Consider the following 16,958-nt stretch of genomic DNA (forward strand, 5'->3'; position numbering starts at 1 on the left):
CACGGGATCCTCACCGGAGCCCACTTAGGAGAACTGAACTGCACCTTGTGATTAAGTTCACAAATGAGAGTAACAAGAAGCGAGATAGGCAAGTGCTTCGAGGCAACTCCAATGGACGACCAGGTTCTCCAAACTGTTAGATTTAAACATTTCTCTATCTCCATTTCACGGGATCCTCACCGGAGCCCACTTAGGAGAACTGAACTGCACCTTGTGATTATGTTCACAAATGAGAGTAACAAGAAGCGAGATAGGCAAGTGCTTCGAGGCAACTCCAATGGACGACCAGGTTCTCCAAACTGTTAGATTTAAACATTTCTCTATCTCCATTTCACGGGATCCTCACCGGAGCCCACTTAGGAGAACTGAACTGCACCTTGTGATTAAGTTCACAAATGAGAGTAACAAGAAGCGAGATAGGCAAGTGCTTCGAGGCAACTCCAATGGACGACCAGGTTCTCCAAACTGTTAGATTTAAACATTTCTCTATCTCCATTTCACGGGATCCTCACCGGAGCCCACTTAGGAGAACTGAACTGCACCTTGTGATTAAGTTCACAAATGAGAGTAACAAGAAGCGAGATAGGCAAGTGCTTCGAGGCAACTCCAATGGACGACCAGGTTCTCCAAACTGTTAGATTTAAACATTTCTCTATCTCCATTTCACGGGATCCTCACCGGAGCCCACTTAGGAGAACTGAACTGCACCTTGTGATTAAGTTCACAAATGAGAGTAACAAGAAGCGAGATAGGCAAGTGCTTCGAGGCAACTCCAATGGACGACCAGGTTCTCCAAACTGTTAGATTTAAACATTTCTCTATCTCCATTTCACGGGATCCTCACCGGAGCCCACTTAGGAGAACTGAACTGCACCTTGTGATTAAGTTCACAAATGAGAGTAACAAGAAGCGAGATAGGCAAGTGCTTCGAGACAACTCCAATGGACGACCAGGTTCTCCAAACTGTTAGATTTAAACATTTCTCTATCTCCATTTCACGGGATCCTCACCGGAGCCCACTTAGGAGAACTGAACTGCACCTTGTGATTAAGTTCACAAATGAGAGTAACAAGAAGCGAGATAGGCAAGTGCTTCGAGACAACTCCAATGGACGGCCAGGTTCTCCAAACTGTTAGATTTAAACATTTCTCTATCTCCATTTCACGGGATCCTCACCGGAGCCCACTTAGGAAAACTGAACTGCACCTTGTGATTAAGTTCACAAATGAGAGTAACAAGAAGCGAGATAGGCAAGTGCTTCGAGGCAACTCCAATGGACGACCAGGTTCTCCAAACTGTTAGATTTAAACATTTCTCTATCTCCATTTCACGGGATCCTCACCGGAGCCCACTTAGGAGAACTGAACTGCACCTTGTGATTAAGTTCACAAATGAGAGTAACAAGAAGCGAGATAGGCAAGTGCTTCGAGGCAACTCCAATGGACGACCAGGTTCTCCAAACTGTTAGATTTAAACATTTCTCTATCTCCATTTCACGGGATCCTCACCGGAGCCCACTTAGGAGAACTGAACTGCACCTTGTGATTAAGTTCACAAATGAGAGTAACAAGAAGCGAGATAGGCAAGTGCTTCGAGGCAACTCCAATGGACGACCAGGTTCTCCAAACTGTTAGATTTAAACATTTCTCTATCTCCATTTCACGGGATCCTCACCGGAGCCCACTTAGGAGAACTGAACTGCACCTTGTGATTAAGTTCACAAATGAGAGTAACAAGAAGCGAGATAGGCAAGTGCTTCGAGGCAACTCCAATGGACGACCAGGTTCTCCAAACTGTTAGATTTAAACATTTCTCTATCTCCATTTCACGGGATCCTCATCGGAGCCCACTTAGGAGAACTGAACTGCACCTTGTGATTAAGTTCACAAATGAGAGTAACAAGAAGCGAGATAGGCAAGTGCTTCGAGGCAACTCCAATGGACGACCAGGTTCTCCAAACTGTTAGATTTAAACATTTCTCTATCTCCATTTCACGGGATCCTCACCGGAGCCCACTTAGGAGAACTGAACTGCACCTTGTGATTAAGTTCACTAATGAGAGTAACAAGAAGCGAGATAGGCAAGTGCTTCGAGACAACTCCAATGGACGGCCAGGTTCTCCAAACTGTTAGATTTAAACATTTTTCACGAGATCCTCACCAGAGCCTACTTAAGCCACTCACCTAGACCACATGAGCGGATTGACAGATTGAATAAACTTCTCATCTGGAAACAGGTAAGCGCGGGAAATTGCCGCATAGAAGTGATACCAACTTGTAGAAAGTATTGCCGTCTCTCCAGGCGGCAAAAAAAATTGAGGGGCCATAAGCTCCGCCTTAAGGGTCTGACGCAATAGCGTAATGCGTTAATTCCCATATATGCAGAAAGTCATTCTCTACATTCGGAGATCCCTTCGGAGAGAAACATACAATGCCCGATGCAGTTTTCGTTATACCGTCGGCGCAAACGTGTGCTCTTACCAGACTTGAACACAGAACCGACAGAACGAATGGAGATTCATGCTGAATATGCCGCCACATAAGACGCTGCGCCCAATGTGCCTGGCTGTCCTCCGAATTGCGGCTTTCTCGGTGCTGCTCGAGTCCGAACACGATCGAAATGGCATCGGTTTTACAACCAACACGAACGAGAATGTTAAAAGCGGGTAGAGTGCGCCGTGCAGCGTCGGTATAATGCGCCTCACTAAGTGTCAGTTGCAAAATAATCGAAGACTCCCCTCGAAAACGGATGTCGCAGAGCAACATTTTATTACAATAGTGCACAGGTATTAAATTTCTACGTGAAATATTAACACAAAGCTCTTCTATAGCATTCCTCGAGAGTTTTCATTTCATCAAAACAAACTTCGCAGGGAATCTACATACTGGTTCGCATTGCAGATCAATTTTTCTACACACATTTGAAAGCTAGGGCTTTCTGAGCCGACTGTGTTCCAACCACCACCACATTTTCACTACATGATAGCAGAATTACACAGAAGAATCAGTAATGATGCTTGTTCGTTACATTGGCGCAAGGCCTCGCATGTCTTCCCTTTCAAAATGGAAAGCGCCTGTGGCCGGCAGAGGTCTCGCTTCCCATGGTTTCCCCGAATCTTGCTGACGCTCGATGCCACGTTGCGCAGTGCAGCAGCAGGCAGTCATCAGGGTTCCCGGGCGTTCCAGTATTCGCAGTAGGACGACCGCTCGTCCTTGCGCACACCAGCCTTGTGCGGGTGCAAGTGCATGGCCAGCGAGGAACCGCCCTCCAGGGGCGCCCACGGTTGACCCATGAACGGGCCCGGGTCCCTGGGAGGAGGAAGAAGGAAGGAGTCCCTATCGAGCTCTGAGAGCCCCGTCACTTCGCGGAGGCTGCAACTCATCGATCGATCAACCGAGTGATTGATTGATTGATTGATTGATTGATTGATTGATTGATTGATTGATTGATTGATTGATTGATTGATTGATTGATTGATTGATTGAATGAACTGGCTGAATAATTGATTGACTGAATTATTTGATTGGGTGACTGAATGGTTTAGGTTGGTTGGTTTATTGAGGTTTAACGTCCCAAAGCAACTCAGGCTATGAGGGACGCCGTAGTGAAGGGCTCCGGAAATTTCGACCACCTGGGGTTCTTTAACGCGCACTGACATCGCACAGTACACGGGCCTCTAGAATTTCGCCTTCATCGAAATTCAGCCGCAGTGGCCGGGATCGAACCCGCGTCTTTCGGGTCAGCAGCCGAGCACCATAACCACTGAGCCATCGCGGTGGGGCTAAATGATCAAACTGATTGAATCGTTGGTTGACAGAGCGATCGACTGAATGAACTGAGTGAGTAATTGATTGAGTGATCAAGCTGATTGAATAATTGATTGACTGAATAACCGACCGACTGAGTAACTAAAACATTCACAGATCGATCAAACAGCAAGCGAAAAACTGATTAAATGAGCAATGATAGCGATTGATTGACTAATTGCTTGACAAATCTGCTGACCGCTTTTTTGATTGGTTGCCTGACTGATCGATTAACCGGGTGATTGATTGGCCGTCTGACTAGTTCAGTATGGGCAGCGATTGACTGACTGAACAACTGTCTGACTACTGAATTGATTGACAGATCAATCGACAAATATTATGGTGGGACTAAGAAAAAGAATTTAAAGGAAAGGTGTCCCGCCCGTGCCACAACGGAGTATAACAATTGGTAGATTAATTTAATGCGGGGGTGATTAACAATTTACCATTTTCGCCCCAGAAGAGAGATGGTGCAAGCTAGTAGCACCCCGGCCAAAGCCTCCATCTATTTTTTTTCTCGTAGGCCCTTACGAGTGATGCCGACACAGACACACAAACAAATACCAATAGACAAACACTCGTTTAAATTTTGTTGTCCATAAAATCTCGAGTTCTCGGCCCAATGCCAATGGGGAAGCACAGGTCACTCAACGCTGCATCACAACTATATTACACGTCGTAAACAACGGCCAACACACGCCCCTTATGTCCTGATCCTACCTGAAAAGCGGACGAACGCGGAAATTTTAGGTTACGACATACTACGACGCCTACGCCGTTTGCCCCGCACGGCGCCCCTCATACATCTACAGCGTTGAAGTGGCGCTGATTCAGCTCGTGTGCATACAGCGAGAAGAGGTTGGTGCACTCTATAACGAGGTCGTGTCCTCGTACTCCATCAGAAGAAACGTGTCGAGTGCTGCTTCCAACTGTCGACACGTGATGGGCTGCAGTGCGCCCTTCCAAAACCTGCGCAGACCCTTGCATCCCTGCGAATATCATTCCTTCCAACATGCAAGGGTGGCACCGAAGGAGAATACTCTCACAGGACCGGCGGGAGACCATTAAACCGCGCGTGTTAAGCGAATACGGGAGCACATCGGAGTGCTTGCGAGCAAGAGGCGTGAAAAATAGCGCGGAGGTTGTCGTCAAGGCAGTTGCCACTCTCCGAAGGGCGCACGCGCGTATGCAGGCAGTGTCGCGCGCTCATTACCGGAGGAGCACTCCGTCTCGCCAAAAGCGTGCAGCGGAAACTACGTCGCTCAGGTCGGCAAGACTGAAAGGGCGGATGCACAGCGCCTCATGCATTGCATGAAAGCACGGTTTCGTAATAGGCTTTTAACAATCCCTTTGGTCAGCGATATCACGGGCGATTGACAAACAGGGCTTACTGGGGACTTACCCGGCTGGTTGGTTTTTCATGCCTCGTAGGACAGCGCGGATGTAGCGCACGAGAAGAGAGAGAGAGAGAAACTCTTCAATTAAATACAGAGAATTTAGCCGCCGTTCAAAAATCGCTGTCATGCTACTCTGCGTAGGGAGGGGAATTTGGGAGATAAAGACAGAAGGAGAGCAGTGTGGAAAAGGTAAAAAATAAAATAAAATAAAAAACGAAGATAAAATGCGGCCATGAAAGGTATACTAAGGATGCAACGGCGAGTATTGATGTAACCTATGGAATGATGGAGTGCATAGTTCGACAAATGGGCTGACGAAGTTCACTGCATGAAGAATGCATGAAGGTAACGTGCAAGTGAATTTAAAGCTTATCGAGATGTCCAATGTCTTTTAAATATGTAAATAGAAAGTTCATTGCAAGTACCTGTTGCCCAAGGCAGGCTAAGGAACCTAAAACTTTGTCCATTGTTAGGGGCACTGGGCAGAGCTTCTGCATGCAATGTTCATAGAACGCACGCTCGTTAGCATACGCAGGGCACTCAGGCAGGAGACGAGAGAGAGCATGCTCATCGCTACTTGGGTGTGAGCACTTCCTTCTAAAGTGTTTGTCTGTACGCTGTTCTACAAGCTATGAAAACAAATTATCCCTACAATTAAGAATTCATTCTAAACGACACATCTAGCACATCTGGATTAGTTTGAGTTTAACGACCCAAAGCTACTCACATATATAGCACATCTGGAAATACTTTGTGATCTTCTGGTCAACCATATAGCGTATGTCATTCCTTGCTTCAACTTGTACATCTACTTTTTACTTTTTGTACCTGTGTATGTTTTATGCTTGTACACTTTCTAATGTTTGTATCAAGCGTTTCTAGTTCTTGTGCGTTTCTACTTTCGGTTTGCCTTTTAGAATTTTTTACTTGCTTCAAATTGTACTTTTAGTTTGCACCTTTGGTCATTTCGTTATTGTACATATGTTTGTTTCTACACGCTACTAAACTACAGGAAACGGGATTACAGTCTCAATAAATACAATTCAGTACAATGCAATGTGTTCTTATCACCCTAGCGGTCAGGTTCGCAAGCATTTCTTCCAGCAGTGCATGTATGCCCTTGTCCTGTGCCCTCACGTTCTACACGCAGTCAAGCCGTTCTTGGAGCTATACAGGAACTTCGCGAATCCCGCCTTGCATTCGCCTGCTGCCAGCCTGCACTCTCGCAACGCTCTGCACGGTACTAGCTCCAGGACCGGAGTTCAGTATACCATAGGCGCCCTGCGACACTGCGTGCATGTTCCAGCTCGTTCCGACAACGCGCTCTCTCGAGCCAACGACGTCAACACAGCGCGGCGGGCTGCGAACTAACGCGCATAAAGGAAAGAATAGTTTTTTTACGGCGTCGCTCCTGAAAGGACCACAAAAAATAGGAAGCAACCATAAAGGACGCCTCAGGTCCCGCACATCCCACGTCACGTGCGCCCCATGCGCCGCTATTATGACAGCGTGTTTATGACGACCCCTAGACGTGACGAGCGCGTGGGGATCATCTATATACGACCGGAGTGTTCATCCCCGAGTTCTTATCCTTCCCGACAAAGCGCCCGCTTTATGGGCCTCTGCACGTGCCGCAAGTAGCAGCGAGCAGACATACTCCTGTACAATGGCTTCCGCACGACTTGAGCTTCGTAATGCGTTGTCTAGGTCATTTACACCTGCCAAGGTGGTTTTGCATGGAGGTTTCAGTGCGTTGGTGCATCCGGCTTCGAAAACAGTCCTTGAGCATAAAGACTGGTACCATGAATCGCCGCACCAGACACGTTTATTGATCACCACGAACTGGCGAAAAGAGTCAGAAGTAGTCTGCACCCGAACATGTTGGTGTGCTGCTGCAAGTTTCACAGTATTAAATAACGCTTCGTGAAAACTGCTAGTATCAGTGCTGCATTCGAGGTACAGGCTTGTCAAAAGTAAATAGTCAAAGAGGTTTTTTGCTTCTATGGGCTTTGCTGAGAGGCTCGTTATGAGCTGTTAATATTTTAAGTCTCGCAGGATAGTGGAACTCTCTTCCTCACCCCTCGTGAAACTGTGTACTCCCATAGATGCTATAAGAGCCTCACCACAAAGTTTAGAAGCAATCCTCTTGGTATCTTTACTTTTGACAAAGGATGTACTTGCTGAATAAATCGTTCTGCAATGCGGTCAAAATCGAAAAAAAAAAAGGAGAAAATGTTTGCTGTAAGGACGACAAATTGGTCTGTCGTTTTGTCGCAACGACAGATTTTCTTTGGTACTGCAGTAATTTTCTGTAGTTTTGTCGCCGCGACAAGGAAGAGCAGAGTACTACAAAAACTTCTGTTACTACAAATTCATGGCCAAAAATAGAACAAAAATTCTGTTGAGACTACAGAAAATTTTTTGTTGTGTTTCTGAACAGGCCTGGAGCGCACCTACAAGCGTAGACGATTGGGCTAGTTCGTTTAGCATGCCCACTGAGGACCATGCAACACACAGGAAAACAAACACACACACCATGGCACCAACTTTCACATAGACTGCTTTGCTCACTTATACAGCTTGCTTGAAGTATAGGTATAGCTTGATCAGTGCTCTTATATGCACGGTTTTACTCGCGTAGACAGCGAGCCGCCAAAGAACCCAATCTCAAAGCAGGTTTTAACTGTTGCAAGAGGGAAGCTCATTAATGTTTACCTCCTGGGCTATAGCTTTATTTTTTTTTAGGTGATGAAATTGGAAAGTGCCCCGTTTATCTCAAAGTAATGAAGCAAACTAGAGCTCGCGTGATCTTACGTTAAAACGAAGCAATAGAAGAGGACCTGTGACACGCAGAAAGATAACCTGTGTCCTACTTAAGCAGCGGAGCGACTAACAAAGAAAATAAACGGGAAGAAAATGAAACAGGGAGTCGCTTTGAGGTTAAGAAAGTTGCTGATAAGGTGGCTATATCTGGTGTAAGAAGGGGTGCATTGGTGGGGGATGCCTTTACTCAACAATGATGTTGCACTGTTCGATGATAATGATGACATCTTAGCTATCGTTACTACAATCAGCAGTAGTCTGGCTAGCCCCACTCTACGATGAAGGCGATTGCGAACTGTGACGTCATGACAGAGCCAAACAGGCAATCTCATTCGCCGGCTCCAGAATCGAAATCGAAGCTGAATAATGAAAAGGAAGCGAAAGAACGAACCTTCAAAAGAATCGCCACAAACTACGGCACCGCGTCTACAATGCTCAGACTTTTTCAACGGCCACATACAACAACGCACTAGCAACGCACATATTTTTAAATTAACAAATGTCTTGCACGTGGTCAGACTATTTCCTAGAACCTCACATAAGTATATTGTCGCTCCTTGCACCCTTCCCAAGTCATATCTTCCACCCCATTTCCGGCCTTGTCACCCTCTTCCTTTGTTCACCTTTTTTTTTTCTTTTTCTCCTAATCCCCTGCTACCAGTTCTCGGAAACCATGACACTCCTGTTACCCCCTCTGCCCCCACTTTTTGGCTTTCTCTGAACACGAGCCATTCCCCCCCCCCCCCCCCCTGCCTAGTCCTTCCTTGGAAATGCCCCCCTTCCTTTCTCCTTCCAGTGCCACCCCCCCCCCCTTTTTTTTCCCTTGTTATCATTTCCCTGTACCACGCTGACTAATCCTTTTATCTGAGTTTTGCAGGTTCACCCAGCGCCTCCCCCCCCCCCCCGTCGCAGCCCCTTCAAAGCCTTTTGTTCATTGCATACCCCCCGGATATAGGTTGTTGCACTATTGCAGCCTAGCGAATGATGATTCACCTCCCTCCCCTTCCTGACACGCATCCCCTCCCACACCACTTTCCTTCCCCACCCCCGGGGCCTTCCTCCTCGGAGCGAAGGCCCTATATAATCCCTGCCGATGATGAACGCTTTGCCCAGACGAAGACAAGTCCCCTTGTCGAAACGTTGGCTCTAGCAAACTGAGGTTTTCCCCTCCCTTGTTCATTTTGTGATCGCCAAGGACCATCTACCGCACCCTCTCTCTACCATAGCAGCAGCATAGCTTATCGAGCCAATATTGGAAATGTATTGGCAAAGCCTGTTCCTACAGAGAACCAGAGTGACGCCAGCGATCTCCAATACTGGATTGGCTTCACTTTGGTCCTTTGTAGGGCCAGACTTTGCCAATATTGGGCCAATTATTTGCGCTGGCTATAGCTGTTCAGTGGACGGACGCGAACCTACACTGGGTATGACAACTAGAGACTAAGCTGTACTCGTAGCCCAAACAACGCGTAGATCACGTGTTCCAGGTTGTCTGCTGCGCCATGTGGTGCACGTCGCCATGCTGGCTAGCGTGCCGATATTGTCTGACAACCGCCGACAACCTTTCTTCGTCGCATCCCACCCACACGGCCCTCACCTGTACGTGGAGAAGTTGGCGACCACTCGTATCAGCTCTCGGCTCAGCGTCTTGTCCAGCTCGTGGAAGCGCTCGGGCATGCGCAGTGGCACGCCGCTCATGTACCAGAAGGTGGAGCTGTGCGGCACGCCCATCCACTCGGGCACGTGCAGGGACGCCGTGGCGTAGCAGAACTTGTACACGAACACCCGCTGGCCGCCCCGGGCGTGACAGTCCGCGAACCGCCTGCGCCACAGCAGCGCCACGGATTCGCTTTCATCAAAGCAGAGGAATAGGAGCATAGCGACTTTTTTTTCTCGACAAACTGCGTAAGCATGTACGCACTAAAAGGGGAAGAAGACGCCTAAGGCATCTAAGGCGTCTGCGTACAGTGTCCCTGACAAGAGATGCTACATCAACTTGCCCACTACGGTACCACCAGCGCCGTTTCGTTCCATGGTGCCGGGAAGCAACACAGGCACCTTTACGCGGTCTGTCACACAGAACGTTGCGTAACGAAGGCAACGAAGTGGGACCAAGTGACATTATTGGTGACGACCCCGTCCACCACTGAGAAAGTGTCGATTTAAAACTGGTGCTGCAGAGACTTCGTCTTTCACACTACACTGTGTCGTCTTTAGCGCTCTATCATTCAAGTTGCTCTTACAGAAATACCTAATGTCCCCGCCCTTCTTCTTCCTCTGGAAGACTTAGAAACAGTTTCTTACATAGCGAAATTCCCAATATCGGAGTTTTGTACTCAGGGAAAACCCGTCCGGGGCACGTTTAAAGTGCCCGGTGCAACGGCAGGAGCAACTGGGCTGGCTCACGCACCTGCAAGGACAGTGGAGCGCCGCATCTCCGAAGACGTCCGCCACGAGGCGCCTCAGGTCTTGACCCTCGACGGAGCCCCGGGACCCGGCTACTTCCTGGTAGGGCTGCATGGGCGGCCGGCCTGCGGGCAGCGGTATCTTGTAGGTCTCCAGGAGGCCTCCCACAAGCTTCAGCGCCTCCGACCGGTTGCTCAGCCTGCGCGAGTTGTATACGCGCAGCTGCTGATGGTGGTGTTCACGAAAGCGACCGCCATCTTGATACGAGCTAAGGAAAGAGTAATTAACCACCGACCAGAAACAAAAGCAAAGACATGACCGCATTAAGCCATTTGGCTCTTCAAATGGTGCTGGGAATAAAGGTGAAACTTCCATGTCTATTAGTATTCTGGAAAGGTTTAGCTTTGGCGATCAAGACCGTATAGCAGCTTTGTCCTAACTGATCAGGTAGCGTGTCAAGAGCTTATTATGAGTCTCGAAGCACGCGACCTTTGGAGCTTCTGGAAGCTTTCAACTTCAACTCTTCCTAGCTCTGCTAGCAGATGCGTGCCCCAGTCCGGTGCCGGCGGCCTTCGATATCTCTGCAACAAAGCTAGCGGAATACGACGGCCACCCCCAAACGTGATCTCACCTGGGCGGCTGCTCGAAGCTTCGGCGCCCAACGAACGGGCTCCCCTCGTTGCTCGATGTGCCGATCAGCAGCGGCACGGGGAGATACTTGACCTTCCAGGGAGACTTGGGCAGGAATGCGTTCCCGTACGTTGCCACGAAAGACCTCAGCGAGCTGGGTGAGACGCGCTCCTGCGCCCACAGCAGGTCTTCAGCGGGGCGGCTGCGTAGGCAGGCCAGCACCTGAGCACGTACACAGAAACGACGCTGTTAAGGTCAACACAGAGTGCGACTGCGCGATGCGTGTAGCTAGCGTGAGCAACACGCCTCGTTTCCAAAGCAAACCTCCGCTTCGACCGATTCAGTTCCTCCCTTGTGAGACACGCGTCTGTGACATAGTTACGTTCCATTCAGAGACTGTAATGCGACAGCATTCAGGCTGTCTTCTCACAAAAAAATTTCCGGCTTCTCTGTCATGAAATTACCTGATTGGTCGAGAGGGGTCACGGCACCACGTGACGTCCTCACAACCTACCCACCGCAGCAGGTGTCAACCTGCCCACCAGATTGTGAGCAAACTGCCAACTGTTGCCAAATTCAATGTAATTGCTACGCGCCGCCGTGGCGCTGAGCATGAGCTTTACGGAAGCTCGGGAGGAGCAACTTGGGTCTCACACCCAGTCACCTACCACGGGACAGTGGTGCATCGCTTAACCGCTTGACCACTGCGCCACGCGTAGAGGTATGAGGACTGTGCGATAAGTGGTAGGGAGATGATCGTGACGTCATCAATACCGCGTGACCATCAGCGGACTTATCATAGGGCACCGCCAAATTTGAAAACTTAGGACCCTCAAAATTGGAAGTTGGCCCATCCCGATAACATCCCGATAACGAATTTCAGTGTATTTTATGTGATAATCCAATGGAAGAAGGTGATGCTAGAAGGTGATGGCCATCCTACATACCGCATAAAGGCAATGGAACCGCGGCTGAAAATTGAAAATTGGTTTTTGAGGAAAATAAATTGCGCATTAATTGTCTCACATCTCGTTGGACATCGGAACTGCGCCGTACATGAAGAGATAACGGAGGTAGTGAAAGAAGAAAGGAAGACAGAAGAGGTGCCGTAATGGAGAGCTCCGGAATTTAACGTGCCATGACATCGCACAGCACACGGGCGCCCCCCTCACCTCTTTCTTTTCACTTCTACACACTGCCTGCTATCCTTTATTTTCGGTGCCCCAGCTCAGATGTCTCCAGCAGAGATAGCAGATGCCGGGGTAGCAAATATTCTTTTACCTTCCATATTCAATGCAAAATAAAAACCACCACTACTACTGCTTTCGCATCCATTCAAAGGCGGCCGCCGGTTCCAATCGGAATTTTGTCAGGAAAATCGCAAGGAGAACACTACATGTACGCGAGAGTCTCTCCTGGCAATTTTCCCGCCAAAATTCTGATTGGAACCGGCGGCCGCCTTTCCAATCGGAATTTTGGCGGGAAAATCGCCAGAAGAACATAGATGTATGTGAGAGACTTTGCTTGGGACAGACTACGACGCCGACGGAATAAGTTTGTCGTACCGAACCTTCCAATAAATGCGCTCGCCGGCACAAGTGGAACCGGTGGCATGCGCTCTTTGCATCTGCTGGCAACAGCCTAGACTGCAGGCATTTTGACATGAGTCCATTAGGTACAGCTTATATTGTAACACCTGCTCTTTGCACTGAGAAAAGCTGCAGATATCTTGTGGTACCACTTCCACCGTGCTTGCACCAAGGGCAAAAAAACAGAGCAGAGAGCAATATGGCGACACCCAGGGGGCGCTTACCGGAAAGTTAGCATGTATCGCCACAAACGTGCTCACAGACACAGCTGGAAGTGCCCCCTTACGGCACCAGACTCATTACGATGTGTGACGGCTGTTGCCGGCCCATGAAGCACAACGTACGCTTACACTATAAAGAGAGCCAATAAAGAACGCAGCCATCGGGTTACGGAAAAGGCAGACCCCTAAAACCCGCCGCGGTGGCTCAGTGGTAAGGCGCTCGTCTACCGAGCCGGAGTACCCGGGTTCGAGCCCGACCGCGGCGGCCGCGTTTCGATGGAGGCGAAACGCAAGAGGCGCCCGTGTGCTGTGCGATGTCAGTGCACGTTAAAGATCCCCAGGTGGTGGAAAATAATTCCGGAGACCTCCACTACGGCACCCCTTTCTCGCTTTCTTCTTTCACTCCCACCTACATCCCTTGTCCGCCATGTGAGACAGATACTGCGCCATTTCATTTCCTCAAAAAACAATTTACCCATTTACCAGACCCCGAAACGGCATGAGAAAGACCAGAGGTGTTCCGCATTTGTTAGCACCATATGCGGCTATACCCGCCTGAAAGGAATGCATGAACCGCGGTTGAAAATCCCAGTGCACAGCATACACACGGATGCTCGCCTTTCCGGGCAGGTTGCTCAGCTCAGCGCCCATGCGCGAGCAGCCCAGCAGTCCGGCCAGGTGGTTGGCACGCTCCATGCTGCGGCGGGAGGGCTCCACGAAGGCGTCGCAGAGAGGCCCTCCCCCTTCCAAGATGGCGGCGCTGAAGAGGCCGCGGCTCTGAGGCGCAGCCATGTGCAAGCCGCACGACGCAGCGCCCGAGCCCAGACCCAGCAGAGTCACCTGTTGGACACGCACGCACGCAAACGGGAAATCAGTGTGATTTCACCTTAACAGACAACTAAGGGTACCGTCATAGAGTGAGATTGAAAGAATAAAAAAAAATTCCAGTTCGTTCTGTCATTCGTTGTTCCACTAATTCACTTATTCAAGTCGTTGCTGTTGTTTCCCTAAGTACGCGACTCATAATCCTTAAGTCTTAATACTTTGTGTACGTATATTACATCACACCTCATCGTTCTCACCTGGAGTAGATTTACACGTTCATTGCCAGGCCAAGCCTGCTCTGCATATATCAAATTGTGTCCACTACTTCGTTGTACATCGTGATTCATGTTCAGTGCGTTTACAGGAAAAACGGGATGTTGCGCATTTGTCTAAAGAGGTGTGATCTCTCATTAGGAAAATTCCCGCTGTCTTGATTCACGAGACCGCACTCCAGAAAACTTTTCTTCCACGATACCGCACAAAACGTGACTGCAGAACAAGAGGGTAGTCGGCGCGTCCATTGTAGTAAATTTATACTCTTGCAGAAGCGATTCTCTCAGAGTAACAAAAAGGGCATTGGACGGCAAATACCATGGCCGCCTCTATCAAGAATGACTACCCCCCAACGACTTTGAACGCACAAGGCTGCAATGGCAACGAAAAAATCTCCCTATTCCAAAGTTGGTATTACGAGCTTCACCCAAAGCAAGGAATAACTAACTTTGCATCATGTCAGCAAGTATAATCGAAAGCGGCTTAAGTGTTTTACTGTGCAGCGTTTAGGTCCAACGAAGATCTCAAACTGGCGTATAGATACAAAACTGCAACTTCAGAACAACAAGAGGCGTTTGTACTGCTACACAAACACGCGAAAGACCCCATAGTTCACCTTGTCTGGATCGCCACCAAACGCCTGCACGTTCCGGCGGACCCAGAGCAGCGCCAGTCGCTGGTCTAGCAGCCCAGCGTTGCCGGGCGCCTGTCGGTTCATAGCGTCCACAAACCCAAACACCCCTAGCCGGTAGTTCATCGAGACCACAGTTAGGTTTCCAAGCGCCGCCAACGCAGAGCCGTCGTAGAGGAGGGAGCCGGTGTTGCCGAAGCTGAATCCCCCGCCGTGCAAGATAACCACTACGGGCTTGAGATCCCCAACTCCGACCTTCTGCCTGTCGACGACGGGTGTCCACACATTCAGGTACAGGCAGTCCTCGGACGCGTTCTGCAGCATCTTCAGGTGCACCGGATAGTGTACTTCGTCCAGACGCTGCATGCACGGTCCCTTGACGCGACGGGCACTCCAGACGTGCCGCCATGGGTTGGCCGACAGTGGCGGCAGGAACCGCAGGCGCCCCACGGGCGGACGCGCGTAGGGGATGCCGTAGAAAGCATGCAATGGTCGGCCCTCGAACGACGTGCGCACGCCGAGCAGCCTCCCTTCCTTGGTGAGCACCAGCGGCTGCGGTGGTCGGGGCGCCGCCTTGCCCTCTGGGCGGGCCGTGGCCACCGCGGCCAGCGACAGGACGGCCCAGCCCAAGAGGGCAGCTGCCGTCCAGCTGGGCCGCATGGCCAGTCGCTGGCGCCGCGCCAGCGCCACACGGCGGCTGGTCTATGCATGATGCATATAAGATTCAGCGGTGGTTAGTTCATTGCTGTTCTCACGCACAATATGCTAAAACATACACATTTGGAAGGAATGTTCAGGAATCAGGCGCCGAGTGAAAGCAATAAAAACATAAAACGGAAAAGGACAAAGAAGATGGCTAAGCTGTTGTTGCTGTTCTCCTCAAAATAATTTCGTGTACTCACGGCGGGGATTGCCGAAGACACAGGCGGCGATTGACAGGTGCTCAAAACGTTAAAAAATGAAACAAAAATATAAATTTAATAATATAAAAGCCACAATAACAATAATAATAGCAACAATAAGTGGATTACTTATAGACTATGTACGTGCTGACTTTCTTTTTTATCTTTTCTTACTAGGATGACAATTTTCATAACTTTTCTCATCTCGAAGATAGTTTCATCAGTTTTGGGCTTTTATTAGCTATACCTCATCATTAAACATCAATAATCTTTACTATTCAAGGTTACATAGTTGTTGAATAGATAATTGGTAGCATCCCCTTCGTATTAGTCTGGTGGTAACCTTCAGCTAAATGTTAAATCCTAGAATGCTATATTTCTTCGGATTAATTTCTAATTTTCCTCTTCCCTCATTTTCTAAAATGCCTTCCCATGCTCTTCATCATTAATAATTTTATCGCTTCTTGTTTTTCTACTTTTTGACATTTGAGCATGCCCCGGCTGTTCCCAAACCTCAGGGCTCCTCGCATCTCTGTGGTGGCCCCGTGAATTGACGGTGGAGGGCCTTACGCTGAATAAGAATGTGTTCTATCGTTTCTCTGTCGTGCTTGCAGCCCTAGTAAGCATCATTAGTATTCTCCAATTTTTGCCGGTAGCACTCCATCCTCCAGCTCCCGGCCCTAGCCTCGAAAAGAAAAGATGCATTGTTATTTCCTTTCGCGATCGGTGCCGAATACATTCTTCATGTTTGCCATCTCAGAAACCCCGGTTCCACTCGTCAGAAACTTCGGGCATCGTGGGGCAGGACCCATCGAAGTGACTATGGCCCTGGCCGGCACGGACCGCGAGGGTAATCTCCTAAGCTCAGCCTCCGTCAAATGCACAGAAAACAAGCAGAAGATGCAACGGTGGCACTCGCCATCTCCCCGAGAGGCCCTTACGCCAATGAGTATATAACCAGTGTCCCAAGAAACATATAAAGAAACAGGAGAAGACGACTAGGCAAACATGTGCTCAGCATCCTCCAAAAAACGCAGGATGCAGATGAGATCTCGACCATCGCATGGACTCTAGGACAATCCTCCAATGGAAGGAACAAAGGCGCGTGCGCCGCAGCCCGTGGAATATTCTCCCGGCCACCATCCCGCTCTCAGGGTACTAGACTGGATCCAGAGATAGGGTACAGAGACATTCGCCAGCCGCACAGGTTATGGTAGAAGAGGATACGCTCCATTGACCCCTCTCTCAGCTGGTAACAAGCCTAGCCTATATGCACCCAGAAGACATAAAACCGCACTGTATGTTCTGTGGAAGGACGACCTCCATTTGCCATATGGTATAGGAGTTCCAAGAACATCCAGAACTAGACAGGATAGCAAACCCAACGACGGATGACTCTGAGACGGCGCCGTCAGATACGTCTGGAGTTCAGGGCCAGGACAGCAGCCGAAGCCA

General features: G+C 49.2%; 1 protein-coding gene across 1 annotated transcript; it reads right to left on the reverse strand.

Annotated features, from left to right (window-relative positions):
- Positions 1-2,783: 2,783 nt before the first annotated feature.
- LOC149365918 (acetylcholinesterase-like) lies at positions 2,784-15,293 on the reverse strand. The gene is made up of 6 exons (XM_089547276.1): positions 14,587-15,293; positions 13,491-13,712; positions 11,064-11,284; positions 10,437-10,631; positions 9,624-9,848; positions 2,784-3,308 (listed from the first exon to the last, which is right to left on the reverse strand). The coding sequence occupies exons 1-6, from the start codon at positions 15,259-15,261 to the stop codon at positions 3,164-3,166; spliced, it is 1,683 nt and encodes a 560-aa protein (XP_089403402.1). The 5' UTR covers positions 15,262-15,293; the 3' UTR covers positions 2,784-3,163.
- Between the last annotated feature and the right edge of the window lie 1,665 nt (positions 15,294-16,958).

This window comes from Amblyomma mixtum, chromosome 1, assembly GCF_055824585.1.
Source record: "Amblyomma mixtum isolate Tamu chromosome 1, ASM5582458v1, whole genome shotgun sequence".
NCBI classification, from domain to species: Eukaryota; Metazoa; Arthropoda; class Arachnida; order Ixodida; family Ixodidae; genus Amblyomma; species Amblyomma mixtum.